At 39.7% G+C, this 20,223-nt stretch overlaps 3 protein-coding genes across 3 annotated transcripts; 2 read left to right on the top strand and 1 right to left on the bottom strand.

Annotated features, from left to right (window-relative positions):
• The first annotated feature begins 7,924 nt into the window (after positions 1-7,924).
• LOC120902964 (translocating chain-associated membrane protein 1) lies at positions 7,925-10,027 on the top strand. The gene is made up of 5 exons (XM_040312077.1): positions 7,925-8,062; positions 8,345-8,533; positions 8,602-8,933; positions 8,998-9,107; positions 9,169-10,027. Exons 1-5 carry the CDS (start codon positions 7,925-7,927, stop codon positions 9,522-9,524), a joined length of 1,125 nt encoding a protein of 374 aa, XP_040168011.1. The 3' UTR covers positions 9,525-10,027.
• On the bottom strand, positions 10,019-10,894 carry LOC120902965. Its single transcript, XM_040312078.1, has 3 exons — positions 10,696-10,894; positions 10,447-10,629; positions 10,019-10,379 (listed from the first exon to the last, which is right to left on the bottom strand). Exons 1-3 carry the CDS (start codon positions 10,763-10,765, stop codon positions 10,270-10,272), a joined length of 363 nt encoding a protein of 120 aa, XP_040168012.1. The 5' UTR covers positions 10,766-10,894; the 3' UTR covers positions 10,019-10,269.
• Positions 10,895-12,370: 1,476 nt separating this feature from the next.
• On the top strand, positions 12,371-15,564 carry LOC120903725. Its single transcript, XM_040313324.1, has 5 exons — positions 12,371-12,714; positions 14,015-14,100; positions 14,194-14,236; positions 14,305-14,401; positions 15,109-15,564. The coding sequence occupies exons 1-5, from the start codon at positions 12,651-12,653 to the stop codon at positions 15,266-15,268; spliced, it is 450 nt and encodes a 149-aa protein (XP_040169258.1). The 5' UTR covers positions 12,371-12,650; the 3' UTR covers positions 15,269-15,564.
• The last annotated feature ends 4,659 nt before the right edge of the window (positions 15,565-20,223 follow it).

Genomic DNA, 20,223 nt, shown 5'->3' with positions numbered 1-20,223 from the left:
TTCTAGTGTTTTAAACATCCTGACACCAAAGCGGGAAAGACGGACACTTTGTTGTAGGGAAAGATGGACACCGAATTTATTGATTTTTTTTTTTCTTCTTTTATTAATTGGTGATGAATAGATTTCTTCAAATACCTTAAATAAGGGTATTCCGAAGCTATAAACCAAACAGGAACTAGAGAAAGTATTGAAATAAGCGAGAAATGAAACACCGGTCAAAATAGTAGCCTTTCGTTATGCTATTACTCGCTCGACGCTGATGAGGCGTTTCACGAAATACAATATCTTGTCACGACTTGGACAACTTTAAGCAATAAAAGGATGAGGCATTGATAAGACATTGTTCAGGAATAGATGAGAAATTCTATGGGATTACAAATATCAAATGTTGAATTTTGACATGGTGAAAAATGGATTGAACTATTAACAAGTCCCTCAAACAAGCTGGGGTCGTGGTCTTTTCGCGGAGTAATCTCCATAAAGGAAGTTCTAGACTGTTGTTCTGTAAGCGGGAGCAAAGTCAGCTGCTAATGTGCGATATTTGAATGATGCTTTAGATGCTGCATTCTACGATATATTACAAGCGCCGATTACATTTTTTAAATTCATGGCTGAATGAACCGTCGTTGCAATTGGCCTAGAATTGGTTTATGTACGTAGCATGATGTGGAAAGCAATAGGATATGTTAATATACTATAAATTTATTCAATTTCTAACGTTTTTTTATAGGTGTCTATCTTACCCTTCATGGTGTCCATCTTTCCCATATCAGGTGTCCATCTTACCCGAACATTTCAAAACTGCACGAAAAAATCATGTTTTTCATTCACGAAAAAACGCAAAAATCGATGGAAACTTAAAAGTTTCAACACATTTTCTGATAAAACATGAGTGTAATGTATACACATTTTCATGGTCGTTGCGCTTATATATCACTAGATTTTTACCATTTCCCTTAACGTGCCCGTCTTTACCTACCTTCCCCTATACCATAAGATCGGATCATTCATCAGTTAGTTATGCTTTAATGTTTTTCTAATTTAAAGTGAAACCTACACTACAGCCCAGATCTATAAACATGTTGTAGCAAAATCTGTACAATCGCAAAAACACAAAAAAACTAGTAATTAAACCAAGACTTTTTTATATACCATTTGAATTTGCAAATGCATCCGAAAATATTACTGCAACAAACACCACAGAAAAACTGAAAGCTACAAAGCTTTACTGGTTCGCTCACAAGTTGCAGCCAAGTTTTACTCATATTTATATTGCTACCCTTATCATGCATTATATTTCGCGAGTCTCCTACCTGTCATAGCTTAAGTTACAGTTATGTACAAGCCTTCTAACTTTACAAGCAAAATTAATTAAAATGATTGTATGGTCAATGGCAAATTAAGCGGTAACACAAATGTAGGCCTTGCTGTTGTATACTAGCGGAGCAGATGTTTATATGATCGATTCGAAACAAGAGAAGGATCTCAGTAGCGCATTCAAATATGTGAGTGGGATGTGCGCTCATTTTCTAGAAGTCCCGTTCAGACCGTTTAGTTTGTGTACAATGTTTAGTGCTTAAAATCACCTCTGCGTGTGTTCATATACACGGTTATCAACACCATCTACCATCAACCATTTCTCGTTAGTTTCAATACTGATGGACAATATATGATGTTTTAATATTTAATCAATCAATCGCTGTTCTACTTCTACCGATGCATAACATCAATGCGACACCAACCAACGGTACAGAGGATAGGTGCAGGTTTTCAAAGCAATGAAAGCTCCATTGCCAGGCTGTCCACAAACAGATGGCCCCTAGCGGCACACAAATCTTAAACGACTCAAAAAACTCAGTCTTATGGAATTCAAAACGAATTCGTTAAACAGGCTTGTCTCACTAAAGTATTTTAAACATAGAAAAAGACAGTAATGTCATCTGTTGCGAGATTTGGTAGTCTGGGAAACTTTTTCGCTGGCATTTTTAGTTGTTATTCTTTTTTTTTGGCTCAACAACCGTTGTCGGTCAAGGCCTGCCTGTGATTGGCTTTCAGTGACTTATTGATCCCCCCATAGCAGGATAGTCAGTCCTACGTACGGCGGCACGGTCCATTTGGGGCTTGAACCCATGACGGGCATGTTGTTAAGTCGTACGAGTTGACGACTGTACTTTGATTCTGATGCGTAAATTTTCATCTTTTCCGCACGCTCGTATACGCACACACACGCACGCACGCATGCACACACACACACACACACACACACACACACACACACACACACACACACACACACACACACACACACACACACACACACACACACACACACACACACACACACACACACACACACACACACACACACACACACACACACACACACACACACACACACACACACACACACACACACACACACACACACACACACACACACACACACACATACGTACGCACACATGCACGTACGCACACATGCACGTACGCGCGCACGCGAGCATGCATCCACGAAAGCGCGCACGCAAGCACGCACCCACGAAAACGCGAACGCAAGCACGCACTCCCCCACCAGACCCCCCCCCTCCCTCCCCGCATGATCGATTACGGCTACCTTATCGGAAGAAAGGCTCCAAATAACCAAGATACCGAAAACGCCACCAATTTCCTGTACTAAAAATCAAGTTGCATCAGACAAAGCTAAAGCACTGTCAGTTTGGTGGGTTAAACCAAGGTGTCTTTATTAAGGAGGTGAATTGTTAGCGCGTTTTCCGGGCGCCATCATTGAGTATTGTTATGTCAAATCGCATACAATTTTCTGTACCCCCCTCCAGCCCTCACCGATTTTAATACCGGAGCCCCCAGTATTGTTATGTCAAGTCGTGAAATGTCAATTTGCTCTGAAGCACTTCACCTCCTAATATCCATACACCTTGGGTTAAACCACACGGCCACAGAAGCGGCCACTTCAATGTTGTTAAAGTAAGTTTTTTGCTCAACATGTATCACCCCAAAATGCGATGAATTAAGGAAGCTATTAAACGTGCGGGCTTAATTTCGTTTGTTGTAAAACATATTTGTGTGTGTTTGTTTACTTGCAAATGGACTCTTTCATTTCGCTGGTCAGTGCACAGTTTATTTATTAATAATATTGCCGAAGTTATGCTGTGATGTAAGTGAATGAGTTAAAGTAATCGATGTGTTAAAATCAGGTTCAGCATATTGATCTTAGCCCGCACTTGATCCATCTTTTTCTCATCAATATGTTTGGAAAAAGTGGGCCAAGCGTGGGCAAGGTCAATACATCTTATTAGAACTGATAGCTCCGATTGTTCTAAAATTTGGTGGGTTAACGACTGAATCGACCACCACTAACCCACGTGGGTTTGAAGTGGCTTTACAGTGGGTTAAGGCCGATTTGGTTATTTGGGGTGGCCATTGCGCCGATCTTCACCAAAATTTTTAATTTTTCGCTGCAACAAGGAGAATTCCCCTCTATTTGGAAGAGTTCATGGATTGTCCCCATATTTAAAAAAGGTGACAAGGAAGATGCAGCCAACTATAGAGGCATAACATCACTCAGTGCTGGAGCCAAAGTTTTTGAGAAAGTGATCCAAACAAGTTTACTCACGGCTTCATATCACTATATTAGCCCTCAACAACACGGTTTCGTTCCAAAGCGGTCGACGATTACTAACCTTGTTGACTTTACATCACAATGTCTCCGTAACATGGATAGCAGGATGCAAACAGATGTAGTTTATATGGATTTAAAGGCCGCTTTTGATAGCATCGATCACAACATCCTTTTAGCCAAGACGAATAAGTTGGGACTTGGGCGAAATTTAATATGCTGGTTAGAATCGTACCTTGTCAATCGATCGTATGCTGTATCTTTCTCACGGTGCCATTCAAGGTCTTTCATTGCACCATCTGGTGTGCCACAAGGTAGCAACCTGGGTCCACTACTGTTCGTACTGTTCATCAACGACCTATCGTATGTAGTACCAGCAGCGAATCATTTAATGTATGCAGATGACATTAAAATCTACATGACGATAAAAAATGACACAGACCACTCCGAGCTACAACAATACCTTCTCGATTTTCACCAATGGTGCAATCAAAACCGCCTGAGCCTCTGCATTGAAAAATGCCGAGTCATTTCATTCACACGAGCACGAGAAATTAAGAACACCAGCTACACAGTTAACGGTTTACCAATAGAACGCACTAATGCTATGAAGGATCTCGGAGTCATACTGGATTCAAAGCTGTCATTTGACCAGCAAACAGAGGAGGTGATTACCCGAGGTAATCAATTTCTTGGCATGTTGTTTCGGATAACAAGAGATTTCAAAGACCCAGTCTGCATCAAAGCGTTATACTGTGGTATTATCCGCCCGGTACTCGAATACGCCTGTGTCGTCTGGAAGCCCTCAACCCAAAGACTTTCTGAGAGAATGGAATCGATACAGCGTCGCTTATCCCGATACGCAACACGCTTGTTACCTTGGCCACCTGGCAGTCAGTTACCACCTTATGAAACGCGACTTCTGCTCCTCGGACTGCAACCGCTCCACATCCGACGCCGTACCGCACAACAACTATTTGTGGCTGGTTTACTGCAAAGTAACATCGACTGTCCTTCCCTACTCCAGCAGTTAAACTTTTACGCGCCTGCTGTTCAGCTTCGCTCTCGTCCGTTACTTGCCCTGAACCGTAGTCGAACTGGATATGGATCTAGAGACCCCCTCAACTCCATGATTAGGGTGTTTAACGAAGTTCGTCATTTGTTTGATTTTGGAACCTCAGTGCAATCCTTTAAAAACAGCCTTAGAAGCGAATTATTAAGATCATCTTACTACTTATTTTAAACTAATATTAGACTTATGAACATTCACACGGATCCATTGTTATCCATTGAACGAGTAATAAACAATTAAACAATTTAAAGTGGGTTAAGGCCGATTTGGTTATTTGGGATTAATCAATTAGAAACAAACATTTTACCAATATTACCTTGGCAATGGATCACAACTGCACCAGATTACTCCCAAATAACAAGTCGTTAACGACTGAATCGACCACCACAAACCCACGTGGGTTTGAAGTGGCTTTACAGTGGGTTAAGGCCGATTTGGTTATTTGGGATTAATCAATTAAAAACAAAAATTTTACCAATATTACCTTGGCAATGGATCACAACTGCACCACCCAAGTGCCACAAATCCACTAAACGACCACTAAGACAGCGGTCTAATGTTGTTGCGCGCAACATTGTTGCTCGGAAACATATTGCTGAGGTGGTCTATGAATGTTGCTGGCAACATTTCACTTTGACATTGTTTAGCGTCAAAAATTAACCAATTAACAGCTCAGAGTTTATTTTTTATCATTCACTTGTTGAATAAAGTTTTGAAAAATAAAATGTACACCAAAAAATTTATTATAAATGCTTAAAATCCAAATTAATCCAACATAACGCACACTGCTGCTGTGTCATTTCATACACCCGATTACCATGACCAAGGTAAATAGAAAATGTTGCCAGACAAAAATCAAATTGGTTTGATTTTGGTCGGCAATAAAGTTGCGCTAGCTGTCAAAATCCATACATTTTGCCAGCAACAATGTTGCGCGCAACAAGATTAGATCAGTGCCTAAACGGCTTCTAAACGACTCAAGCACTCTACCTAAACGGAATATAGAAAGACTTCGTTTAGCAGACGGCAAACGACTCATGCATTCTAAAAATAGCAAAAAAGCTGGTGGCGCCATCTGTTTGTGAGATACCCAACCAGTTGAGCTTCCTCGCTTGGAGGAGAGCTTTCTCATTTCCTCTGTACTGTTGTATGGTTTCGCATTGAAGTTATGCATCGCTAGAGCTAGAACGGCGATACGATTGTTTAAATACTAAACTCCAATGGAAACCACCAGCACTGAAGCAAGTGAGATTTGAGTAATGGTCGTTGGTGTTGATACCCACGTATCTGACCACACGACCATTCAAATAGATTTTTGCTCGGAAAGTTAGAAGGCTATATAGGTCATAATAAGATGAAACTTGTCGAAACACATTGCAAGAAAAGGATAGCAATATAATGATGAGTTTGTAATACGCCATCTATTGATCAAACCAATGAAGCTGTGGAGCTTTCATTTTTTTCTATGGATATTCAATTTTCCAGTCGTTTAAGCTTAATCTGTGGCGCTTGGGCAGATTACTCCCAAATAACCAAATCGGCCTTAACCCACTGTAAAGCCACTTCAAACCCACGTGGGTTAGTGGTGGTCGATTCAGTCGTTAACTCACCAAATTTTAGAACAATTGGAGCTGCCAGTTCCGATCCGATGTATTTATCTTGCCTACCCTTACCCACCTTTTCCAAAAATGCTTTGTGGAATAGTTTGGTCAAGGGTTGGTTAAGGTCAATATGCTGAACAGGATTTTAACTCTTCGATTGATTACATTCATTCACTTACATCACTGCACTTAAACCACCGACAAACCGACGTGACACTGGCGTTACAAAAGTGTCCCACACGAAAGTACTGTCATTTACCAGTGAGGCGATCACTTCTGTCAAAGTAAGCTCTGTTCACTGCTGCTTCGATGTAAACAACTTTTCTAAATACAAATTGCGAAGGAAGTGTGAGGCACGATTTTGTGAGAATTATTGGACAAAACACCCAGGAAAATCATTTTATAAGTTTCCAAATCAATGCAAAAGATGTGAGAAGTACATAAAACAATACGCATTGGAATTTGCGAAGAAAAACAAAAAGGGGATTTAGCAGTTTTTTTTCTGTGTCAGTGTAGTAAGCGAATCATTACAGAGATGGCGCTAGTGTTTAACGTATTTTCATTTGAAATAAGGAGACAACTTTTGAAGCTCATTTTGTTCGAAGTGTCACGTCGGTTTGTCGGTGCTTAAACTTCCACAATACTATTAGTGTTTAAACTATGCACTGACCAGCGAAACGAAAGAGTCCATTCGCAAGTAAACAAACACACATATACACATATTACACATGGATGTTTCACAACAAACCAACTTAAACACACACGTGTAAATGCTATCTTTGCATAATTAAATCACATTTTAGCACAGGTGAAACATATTGAGAAAATAAATAGCCCGTGCAAAAAAACAGACTTCCTACTACATTGAAGTGGCCGCTTATGTGGCCGTATGGCTTAACCCACCAAACTGATTGTGTTTTGGCTTTGTTTGATGGAACTTAATTTTTAGTACAAGAAATTGGTGGCGTTTTCGGTATCTTGGTTATTTGGGCTGTTTGTTTACCCTTTTTCACGAACTTCAAGTTTTGCAACTTGATTTTCTGGCTACTCCAGGTTACGAAATTTTAAGAAAAGCTCAAAAAAGTGACAAAAGCACACGTTTTGAGAAAAAATCAGCATTTTATCACGCCCGTGGCCTCGAGCCTAATGTAGCAGAATTTTGCTCATCGGGAATCAGGGCTGCCTTGATATCTCTGGTTTCTGGTATTTGTATGTATTAATCTTGGTCGATACGTGGAATCGTTTCATGACAGTTAAATGACATCTTTTCACCACGTAGAAGTTGTTGATCTTCTATTTCATTCGCACATGGCTTCTCATATACTGCTATCTCGTTTCGCTTATTTGCTGTAGGGAAACACTTTCCGAATACGTCGGCATCGAAATAACAACACATAACTTTACAAGCCGCTGCATTCGGATGCTGCGTGAGTTGAGTCTGTACCAACGCACAAACTAACCGCTCAATCGATACGTGATAGTAATTTATAGTTAGCATTTCCTTTCACTACACGGTGCGGTGTTTCGCCCGATAGTACAACTCCTAAATATTAATCTGCCTTCTCGCTGGAAAGCTAAAAGTGTCGATTCAAACTCCGGACTCTTGCATATTTCCCAATGGCTATCAAAGCTGGAATGGGAAGAAAATCTTCCAATAAAAATCCTCCGTTTTTCAGCCATGAGTTTGTTATTCAAAACCATGCAGATATTGTGTCGTGCATTGCGATGATTTTCGTCGTAGGAATAATGCTTCAGGTAAGCGGTATTCAAATGTCTGCACTATTATTGAAAACAGCCAGCCCCTAGATATATGGTGTAATCCGTGATACAAACAACGTACAAGTTTATACAACGAACGCACAATTCGCGATCCCTATGGTTTGAAAACGCCGGCGATATCAGTGAGCCACGGTTTAATCTGCCACGTAGGAGCCACAGTGGCAAGCTTGAAGTGTAGCATGGCATTGGGGATAAGGGTTGGCAATTACAAAACCGTACCGCTAAGCTTACAATATTTTCCAATCATGCTATTTCCAGCCGACACAATCACTAGCTAGCACCTTCGTTGCCTTACGACACAATGTATCCGGAGCCGATCCAAACCAGGAAAACCCTATGGGTGTGCAATATCTGTACACGGCCGGCTGGAAAGATGCGTGTGCGGTGTTTTTCTACACCCTTATCTGCATCATCATGCACGCTATTTTACAGGAATATGTTCTGGATGTAAGTAGAGCTTGCTAGACTAGAGCTTTACATTTATGAAGCTAATAACACATTTTTTATACTTTCAGAAAATATCCAAAAAGCTGCACTTATCCAAGTTCAAACTGTCGCGCTTCAATGAGTCCGGTCAGCTGGTAGTCTTCTACGCAATGTCCTTTCTATGGGGATTGGATCTCATTGTGCGCGAACAGTACATTGGAAACCTACAAAGAATGTGGGAAGGATATCCTGATCACCCGATGATTTTCCTACATAAGATGTTTTTCATTATTCAACTGGCCTACTATGCGCATATGTTGCCCGAACTGTACTTCCAAAAGGTGAAGAAAGACGAACAAAAACCCAAGATTCAGCATGCAGTGGGCGGCCTGTTCATGATCGGCGTAGCCTACTTCCTTGGGTATGTAAGACGATGCCTATAAACAGCACCAAGAGCAGCGCTTAACTGGACTAACCACTTTCAGATTCCAACGTATCGCTCTCGTTCTCCTGACCTTGCACTATTTCTGTGAATTTGTCGCCCATGCCTTCCAGTTGGTCGATATAGTCGATAAGGAGGGCAAGTTCGCTAAATGTAAGTAAGCAAAGCGTAAATTAACGTTTTTCGTATAATCAATGCTCCTTTCCTTCTACAGTGCGCCTCGTACACAGTGGACTGTTCATTCTTACCCGTTTCGCGACAATGGTCCTGTCGGTGCTCACGCTATTTTACAGTATAGACAACATTTCCCAATCTACGCGTGTTTTGATGCTGTCGATGGTGTTCGGTTTACAAGGATATTTGTTTTTCGATTTCATTTCCAATTTTCTTCGCTCTAAGCGGGAAAGCTCCTCAGAAGAGCGCGCTAAAATAGTGGTCAGCGCGAATAAGACTGAAAAATCGAAGAAACAAAAGAAAAAGGAAAGCGATCTTCCGGAAGCCGATCAAAACTCAGCCCAATCCTCTCCCAAAGCTGCTGGCAATAACGTACGCAAGGCGAAAGTAAAGTAAAACTCTACCGAGCCGTAAAATTAGCCAGTTTTTTTTCCATCCATTTTTACTGGTCGCATTGTTTCCTTCGAAGAAAGATACAGTATAGCAACAATTAATAGTGAAACGAGCTCATTTGAAAGCAGCACAGAAAATATGGCATGTTATAGCTTGGCTGTTGTACGAATGTTGTACGAGCTACCCGTGAATGCAGTCGCGAATAAATTTACGTTGTGTCGGATCGACATGTCGACATGTTTTACGTTTGTGCGGCAAAGGTAAAATATTTATGTGAAGACTTTTTTGAACATTGTTTTGTTTTGTTCTGCTTTTTGGCTCGCAACCGGAAATGCATTTATCTAAAAGATAAAGTTTAGTACAGAGAGGTTCGCGCTTGCAGGTTAAAGTCTTGGAGGTATTATTCTGATTCTGCCGCTCCCACTTAAGTGCTACCCAGGTATTTTTCTGAAAATAATTTTTGTCCATTCTTATACAAATAATAACAATTGCTAACAAACTTTCTACGAATGTTTATTTTCTTCATCATTGAACTATTCACCGCCTACAATGTCATCCGAAAAATCACGAAAGTATAGCGTATTGGTTCGTTGTTAGGACTATCTGGTGTATTACAAAAATAATTGAAATATTATTTCAAAAATCAATCCTAGGAACGAAGAAATTCGAAAATAATATTTAAACTAACAGGTATTGAAAAAACATATTCGGGTAAACGTATTTCTCCCTAGGTTATCTCCTTTCACGTCTAGTGCTTGGGCTTATCACCATGTTGCTCTACGCACTTTGCTTTTCCTTTCTCATCATATACACAGCTTCTTGTAGTCCATCCTTGGTTGCCCTTGAACTGTGAAGGATCTGAGGCCACCAAATGGTGTATTAGTTGACGTAAGTGTATTGTGAACATATTCTGATTTCCCATTACCTGGCATAAAATCGGAAAAGTCACTACGAGAGAATAATCCTCCCCCGTGCCCTTGTTGTCCAAAATGAGCAAACTGACCCTGTTTGGTAAAGTCGGGAAACGTGGGAAAGCCATAGTTTACTCCCCCGCTTTGCCTTCGAGAACGCACCAATCTATCGAGCAACGGTCCATTCCGAAATTCATCTGTGTGAAAGCCGATTTATGAGATTCATTTTACACATTGCACTCTTTCGTCGTTCCGTTCGTTACCTTGTCTTGCATCCCCGAAAGCTCCTAGACAACCGACCCCCAACAATAATACCACGAGTGAACACTTCATGACACGAATGCAAAAACACCTATGCTACCCAATTTTTAAAAATGGACTAATGTACCCGTACTATGACGATCGATGCGTTGTTACAGTCCTCCTTGACCGAATGCTTGTTGATACCGAAATCCCCACATGATGTTGACAGTAAATGACCGAACCAAATTCAATCCGTGCTCTTCATTATCAGTTATTTCATGTCAAAGGTTTCCCCCAGTTTATACCGATCGCTGTGTTTTGGTTTTGCCATGTTTATTTAGCATTAAAACAAATATTTCTGTAGCAAAGTGAAGGAGATAGATGAATCTATCTGTCTCTCAGCGGAAGGCGTTAGTCAGTGTTTATGCTGATAAATTACAAAACAACCTTTTAGAATGTACTTTTCTTCTGCAATCCGACTTGTGTTATCGCTACAACGATCAGTTTTCAATCAATTTCAGGTGTTTTTATGTGTAATTTACTCCCATTTATTTATTTCTATTATTTAACGTAATGACCTGATGCCAACCCATACACGTTTTTCGAGACTTCTTAGTACCACACCATAGCCGAATAGAATAGTCAAATCCATGCGCCATGGGAGGATGGTCCATGTGAGGGTTGAACCCACGACGGGCATGTTTAAGCCCTGCAAGCTGAGACTATACCGCGGGAACGGTAGTTTCACGGAAGTTTTTTATTTGGCATCGGGAAATAAGTTTGTTGGATAAGTTTGCCAGTACCAACAAACTCTGAAGTGATTGAAATTCAATCAAAAACCTTCTTCAAAGTGTCCATAACAAATCAGCTCCTTAGGGTACAGTGAGTCAAGCTTCCGTTTACGAAACTAGTTTAAGGTCACATATGTTTGTTATGTTGAAAAAGAGTAAAAAATGTAGTTGTTTTATTTAATTTAGAGAATTACAATTAATTCGATAAACGAAATGTAATCCATTCCTTAAGCATTATTTATCTACTTTGCGGTAGCACATCATATGAAATTGTTTTGCTGCAGATTACAGTGGATTGACGCAAAAAACCTACGAGAACGAACATCAGTCAAAACAGTTATGCTAATGAACGTGAACTGTACCTGCAATGAACGGAATTCCCTCATACCGTAAAGTAAACATAGGAATTGAGAATACTATCACGCATCTGCAAGAATGAGAAGGGATTGTGCCCCTGATGGTTGCCTTAACCCTTAACGTCTGGGATATCGAAGAAGAGACCCAGAATGTTGAAAGATCCACACACAACAACCCGCTGCGAGTTAACAGAGCTAAGCGACTGTTGCAAAAAAACCTGCAAAGAAGATCTCTCGCACATGAGAAAGAGTGGATACGAAAACGAATTGCAAACAGTCGCAACGCAAACACACTGCCAACGATCGCTGCTGCCCCACCGTCCACCATGGAATGGAGGAAACCCATTAAAAGCCTCCACCACATGACACGTCGGTGGTGGAAATGAGTCAAAGAGCAACACATCTTAACGATGGCGATGCGGCTCGAAAGAACCACATGTAACGTTGACCAGACGCTCATGCTCCCGAAGACGGCCCCCGAAGCGATGGCTTTGAACATTGGCTCAGTATCACTGGCAAACACCGCTATCCGGCAGCGTCTTGGCAATGTATCGTTGTGTTAAAATGTATAAAGTTTCTTGCAGATTCCCCGAGCACAACATTTATACCAAGCTCGCGGCCGGAAGAAGATCGCACGTTCGACAGACCCGTTGTTATATGTTATAGCCAGTGTGTCCAAAAGGGAGGGATCTTACCGTGAACCTGACCAATCGTATACGCTGTTTGCCTTCAGTCTTCTTTTGCCCATACGTGTGAGCGCTCTTCGCGACAAGTGAATAAGATTAGTTAACTTTACAAATTTGAAATAACAATTAAAGGTGCTTAAAGATGAATGTGTACTGTTTAACGTTTGCGCTATGTCTGCTGTTTGCTGTGGTTTCTTCAGAGGCAGGTAAGTGATCCTCGCTGTGAAGAGCATTTCCATGATTTATAGCAAAAAGCTCTAATCTTTAAAAAAAAAGGAAATAACCGTTAATTTGGTGATATGTTAGCGTTTTTTCCACCCTTTGCACAAGGTTGGGGAAAAATGGGGATAAAAGTCTTTTCTGTTTTAACGTAAGTGAAACCTTAATAAGTTTCTCAACTCCAAAACGATCAACTCACGCTGTGATATTCGTAGGTCGGTTAGTTTCGTCCGGAAGTGGAATAATAATCATCTTGAGTCAAAAAGCAGAAAAACCGGTTTTGGCGATTCATAATGTATACACAAATATTTACCTCAGGCTTTGACTTTGTGAGCTCTTTTTTGTTGCGTCTATGTCGGTAAGGCGCAATGGACATCATCGGTGGCTACCCGATCGAACTTTACGATATTTTCTAATTAAAATGAGTCTTTATGCTTACGTTAGTAACGTTGGCAGTTAAGAGCTTAGTCTGTTTTATATTATTTAAAAAAGAAGACTAATTTTGTGATGTCGATTCATGTTCGCAACCTAATCGCAAAATCGTGCTATAGGAAATGCCCAAGAATCCGGTTTCCGGTTTAAACGTTAAGCTAATTTTATTTGATGACGCATAGTCGCTCAAGAGGAACAAAACAACTCATATCGCTAGATGAGCTTTAAGTGATGGTTAGTTTTCGATCGAGAGATTTTCGATCTTTATTTTAACGAAACATTTGTACGATTTTGCTTATTTATTATTTCAACATGTGGCATCACAAACATATTGCAAGTAGCTGGTTGCTAAAATTATTCAATCATTTGAATGATTTTTCCAGTTGCGTCATGCTTTTTTGAACACTAGTTGCATAACAAAATGCCGAATTATTCCAATGCCGTGGTGCTTGTATTTCATATTTACATTTAGTCACATGACTGTTTTTAGTCCATATCATAATAAGAAAAATCAGACAAAAGAAAGAAATCGACACATCTTACAATATCCAGTTTATAAACCGGTCATCTTGTCGCTTACCTTGGCTGAAAATGGCTTATATTGAAAATTAAGAACAGCGTACCCCTATCACAGCGAGTGCCTGGCAAGCATCTGCAGCATTGTTTTGTTTCCTTTTTCTCTTCTTGAAAATAACAATCGATAAGGGTTGTTTTCAATATACGTCTAATTTATTTAATTTTATTTGTATGATAAGTTATTTTAAACCTTTTATTTCCAACACAAGTACAAAAACGACTTGCTCAGACAACCTCGGAATGGTCTTTGTTTACGATAAATGCTCTGTTTGTTTACAGAAACTGGTTTTTACGTGCCCAAAGCATACTACACAATTGACGAACATGGCTATAAATCCCCGCTCATCTACATTGACAATATTCCGGTGAGTATTGTGGGACAGTGCGATCGGTCGGGGACAGACAGTAGGAGCTTATCGAATTATAATTGTAAACCGTTTCATTCCTATCGTTTCCAGCAAATTTTCCAACGCACTAGACGATCTGCCCAACTTCCTCCAGGTGAGTGTTAAGACGATCTGCTGCCAGCGAGCGCACACAATTATCTTACTAATATTCTTCTTCAACAGTTCCCAACTTTGGTTTCCCAGTAAATTTTCCGGCATTCCAGTTTCCTAACCCCGCACAGGGTGGCAACTTCCAGTCAGTATCCATCACCAGCGGAGGGTAAGCATATGTTTTTTGTTTAAATATAAACTTTTATAAGCATATGGTGCGTTATATTCTTTAAGATCCCGATTATTACAATCCTTCCATTTGTTTTCGCCTTCCTTCTCTTGCACATAATTTCCTACACATCCTATCATTACATTAGTTATCAGGGATGTCTTACATCCTACCCACCACTTGCAAGTATTACCTATTGTGATGCAGGCTATTTTTAAACACTGATCTGTAACCCAGCTATGCACCTCCCTTCTTGAAGATGAGCGTTTTGAGTGTGAGGTAATGCAAGAATCCGGTTTAAAGTGATTATCTTCGTACTTTATCCCAGTGGATGGGAGAGGGGAGCATGGCATATCGTTCAGCATTGTTGTTCCTAGCTCTCCGAAACTTACCCCCATCATTTATTGTCTTGGAAGTGTATTCTTGAATTCTTCGTGGTACGTTTATCCAGGTTGACGTTCGTACCTTTACTAGCCGCCAGTTAATTACACGATAAGCTCTACGGAGCTATTTCTATGTGCTCACTTGATGATCCGATGAAGATTTACCTGAATCACCTAGGCGGTTGATGAACGGTGAACCTTACAATAAAATTGCTTCAATGATGTAAACATGTTCCTCATGATAATTATTTTTAGTTAGTCTACTTTAGCCAACCATTTATATGCATATTTTGGAAATATTTTTTGTTATGTTATTATTTATAGACCAAGTGGCTTGAACAACCGCTTCGATGAACACGGACAATCTGCTCCAGCAACAACGATTAACACATTCTCCTCTCAAAATGGCCACGTTACTCAGATGACCCATCATATCGACAAGGACGGCAAAGTGACAACTCATACCAGCAACAAAAAGAACTAAAAACAGGTTAATTATCGCAAATGTGTTCTACAGCCAACCTTCAGCAAATATACAGAATTCAACATTCTGTCGATAAAAAAAAACAGTTCGTACCCATGGAAGCAATTCAATTTCGCCACTCACCATCTTTCTACTTGAAAACGGTACAAGTTTGGCTAGCGTATATAATTGTGTTTGTGTGTGTCTTTTGTACTAGTGCCTATTGCCGTAATATTCGGCTGGAGTATGATGTATAGTATTTAAAACTGAAATAAAAATAATAAAAACGAAGTCATTTAATGATTTAGCAATGATAATTATCTTTACCTTTAAAAATGTGAAACTTCTTCTTCGTGTACATCAGTATATCGAGCTGGACATGCGGTGATTGTATTTCATTTCATTTCATTTTTCATTTGGTTCCACGCAATGGGACAGTTTTTTCCTTGCTATGGTGCTAACGAATCTGTCTGGCCTTACATGAAGATAGCTAGCGCTCTTATTCTGGAACTATGACTGAATCTGTCTCAATCTAGAAACTAATATTTAGTCGATACTACGGCTAAAACGCATTTTTTTCAGACATCTGCTGCAGTGAAGCAATAAAGCGTTTAACATTATGTAGCTAAATCATAGTTCTTTGGAACTTTAAGCGAAATTGTAGGAAGAAAGAAATATATATACTTAGCGTTTCCTACAATTACAATATTTCATATAATTGAATATACTACTATATTAAATAACTCATGAATTATTTTTCAGTTTTTAGTGCATTTAAAAAGGCTTTTTTATATTTTACAACTTATCTATTTTTTTACGATGGAAATTTGACAGTTACGGATTGTTAATGTAAAAATTATACATTATTGTATTAAGTGCATTTGTTTTTATCTACCTTTTAACTATCACACTGTTATTCACAGCCGTAACGTGGTATCCTGGGCTAACTGGGATTTAGGTGAAGTCTACTAACCTCTCAGCCTGACTGTACGCATCTTTAAAAAAACGGGATTTTAGTTTTCCTAATTTATTGTTTTCCTCATAGTTTTATTGGTACATCCAAATGTATTTCAGTTATCACTACAACTTTCAATATATGCTTAATTCTAATGCACTTGCATATTAGTTTATTTTACACCGTAAATATTTAACGCATCCGTTCCATGCAACAGATGCTAAAGTTTCCGAATAGATTATCTAACTAAAAATCTTCTTACAGGGTTTCACCTGTTTTATCATTCTATCATTTGTATCATAAGCTAAAAATTAATGCAAATTTTGAACGCTCCAAGCTCGTGGGACGAATCAAAAACAAATCTGCGAATCTGCCACAAGCGGCGATGCGGCAAAATCAAAATCTTTTGCGATTTTATTTCAGATGTCAAATGTTTACAATCATATCAAACAATGATTATGTTTATGGAGAGACAACAATATATCATGATAGTACTAAAAAAAAGATAGAAACATTGAGAATATTCATTTCTTGCCGCATTTGGCTAAGTCGTATGCGGCGACTTTCTGGCTATTACCTAAGTCTTTTTCGACACGTAGGGATTACCGAGACAATTTCCAATGTCCACAACATTGCTGGCATGATGTTTTTCAACAGATGGCAAATATTGTATGTACACACTAAAAATATTTCACAAGCTCAGTTAAAATTTAACGATTGCTGACAATGAGTTTTACTAATAACCGAAACTACAGTTGACTTTAGTTTTAAGCTAAATCTCGGCGAAATGGTTTGCTAAGTTGGTATGTAACAATGATGTCTTACTTACTGGGCGGTCCGGTGGTACAGTCGTGAACTCGAACGACTCACTAACATGCTCGTCATGGGTTCAAGCCAAGAATGGAGCGTCACCTCGGAGCAAGAATTGACTTGCCTATCCGGCTGCGTGATAATGTATTAAGTCTCGAAAGCCTGTATAGGCCGGCATGTCCGCGTAGGACGTTACGCCAAATAAAAGAAGAAACAGAAGTCTTACTTACTTACTTATCTGGCGCTACAACCACTTTGCGGCCTTGGCCCTGTCTCAGGAGGCTCCGAAACCGCTCGCGCCTTGGACGGATTAATAATTCAGACGCAGTAAAGCTTCACAATTTGAAGAAAGCACTTAGGGTAAACGTACCTATAGTGGTGGTAGTACCAATAGTGGGGCCCTTTCCGTTTTAAGTTCGTAGGCTGAAATTTCAGCATGTCAGCTGTTTGCATTGTATAGCAGTTTTCGAGCAGCTATCTAAGTCGGTATAATATACAGGTGGGCTTATCCCAAGATATATGAATTTAGAAGGCTGATTTTTATCCCTGCTGTTTCTGAAGGAAGATTTTAAGAGTGTTTTGTGTATTTGTCAACAAGCCTCCAGAAAGCTTGTTTGAACAAAAGTTTTCACCCATCCTGTCAAAAACTGATATTCAAATTTGTTTACAAAAAAACATGCTATGTTACCAGCTGGACTACATACACTTTGATTCTGGATTCCATCACCAGCTCTCTTTAATGCACTTTGGGATAAATGTAAACACCACCTTGTTTTTCCATTTGCCAGGCTAGTTTTATGTGTGGTTTTGTATGTGAGTGTTTACATGATTTCAGCCTTCAACTGTCAAACTCCATACAAAAAACTGACTAGAATCGTGAAGGGCCCTATTGTTAGAAAAATACCGTTGGTAGAAGGCCAAATACCGAAGGTATAAAAATGAGCAACTTTTTAAAGTCAACTGACGGATGCGCAGAAGATTCGGATTCCTTGAGTAGTTGTAGGAGAAAAGGCAAAAATTGTACAATTACGTTTCTTTTGTGATGCCTCTGAACATGGATATAGAGCATGTTGTTATATGAGGACAGTTTACAAGATTAAAGATATCAATATTAAAGGTTGCTCCCATTTCTACAAAGCATTCTATAGCACGATTGCAATTATGGGGAGCTGTTTTAACCAGTCAATTGTATTCCAACGTCGTAAAGTCTATTAACATCAAGGCTGAAACAACTTTTTGGACGGATTCAATTATTGCTTTCCATTGGCTCCAATCATCAACACAACGGTGGAAAACATTCGTGTCAAATCGCGTTTCATCAGTTCAGCAATCAACATTAGGATGCCATTGGAGACACGTACCAGGAGTACAAAATCATGCGGACTCGATATCTCGTGAGTGTTCAGTAGAAGAACTCATCGGCGATTCTCTATGGTTGCAGGGTCCTGAAAGGACAATACAGCAAGAAGTAGATTGGCCACAAATGAAATCGAATAATATCGATCAAATTGAAATTTCTGATGAGCCCACATATGAAGAAGCCCTTACACCGGGACATTTTTTAACTGAATCACATTTACAAGGAATTCCTAGCTTGGATTGGCGTAATGTACCAGAAAATCGAAAGAATGACTGGCGTGAAGGGCAAGAACGTGTACAACATTTTTGGGATCTTTAGCATACTGAATATTTATAACAATTACAAGGCAGAACGAAATGGATGAAGAACAATCACGAATTTTTGTAATCAAAGAAAAAAATATACCTCCGATGAAATGGCCATTGGGACAAATTATCAACGTTCATCCAGAAAGCGATGGAAGAAAACGAGTAGCAACTATGTATTAAAATAGCGAAGGGAAAAGAAATAATCCGGCCTATAGTAAAAATGTGCTTGCTACCAGGACATCAATGACGTGTGAAAAGTAAATGTAAAAGTCTAGGAATTTTAGGTGGCAGAATGTTAAAGCATCAAAACAACATTGAAAGGTGGCAGAATGTTAAAGCATCAAAGCAGCATTGGGGCACGATCCTCTACCGGTCTCTCCAATTTGTTGGCTTCGCGGATAACATCGAAATCATCGGTAAGACGACAGCGAAGGTGTGTGAGACGTACACCCGACTTACGATTAAGAATCAATGCGACGAAGAACCTGCTTGCCGGAGACATAAACCATCTAGAAAAGAGTGTATTATTTGACGGCAACAATCTCGAGGTAGTTAAAGAGTTCTGCTATTTTGGGACGGTCGTTACTTCGGACAACGACAACAGCAGCGAATTCCGGAGACGCATTGTGCAGGGGAATGGTGAATACTATGGGCTTAACGACTGCTGAGATCGAGAAGACTTCGAACTCGTACGAAATGTGAGATATATCGCCCGCTGGTTCTCTATGGACATGAGTCTTGGACCATTCGAGCGGAGGATGCAAACGCTCTGGGCGTGTTTGAGCGATACATCCTCCGGACCATCTTTGGCGGTGTGTTCGAGCATGGAGCGTTTAGGAGAAGGATGATCCACGAGCTTGCTGAGCTGTGCGGCGAACCGAGCATCCTGATGGTAGCGAAGGCTGGCAGGATACCATGGCTGGTGCATGTCATGAGGATGCCGGATTCTTGGTATAAGGCGCAGGGAAGCACAGCGAACTCGATGGCTGGATCAGGTGAAACGAGACCTGTCGGAGATTGGGTGGATCTACATGGATGGGAGGCTGCAGCCAGGGACCGAACATCCTGGAGAATAAAGATCTAAACATCAGATCTAAAACTCAGCAAATAGCTATTAAACATAATTAATGAGGAAAGCAAAATGTGAACTCATTATAAATTAAGCTCATATTTTTTAAATTACATTGGAAATAATTGAACAAAGTTTACAAAAAAACATGTCCACAACATGGAGAATTGTGAGTAAAACCGATGAAATTTAAAATTTTTATATGAATTTCACATTTCATAGTCATTATCCGTGAAAATGGATTGACTGGCAACCAAGTGGCCCGCGATCGCAAAAAGTTATGTACTTCCTGTACCTTCCCTAGGACATCTAGAACCTCGAAACATATATTACATGTCAAAAGTTAAGGTTTCCTTAATTTTTAAAATCTAGATCGTTTATTATTTCAAATTAAAGTTTTTAAGAAACAATATTCTAAAAAATAACGTTTCAATTTGAAATAAATAAGTTTGAATAACATGAAATTTGAATAAT

The sequence above is a fragment of the Anopheles arabiensis genome, chromosome 3 (assembly GCF_016920715.1).
Source record: "Anopheles arabiensis isolate DONGOLA chromosome 3, AaraD3, whole genome shotgun sequence".
Lineage (NCBI taxonomy): Eukaryota > Metazoa > Arthropoda > Insecta > Diptera > Culicidae > Anopheles > Anopheles arabiensis.
Note: the sequence above shows the minus strand (reverse complement) of the source record. Positions and strands in the feature narration are given on the sequence as shown.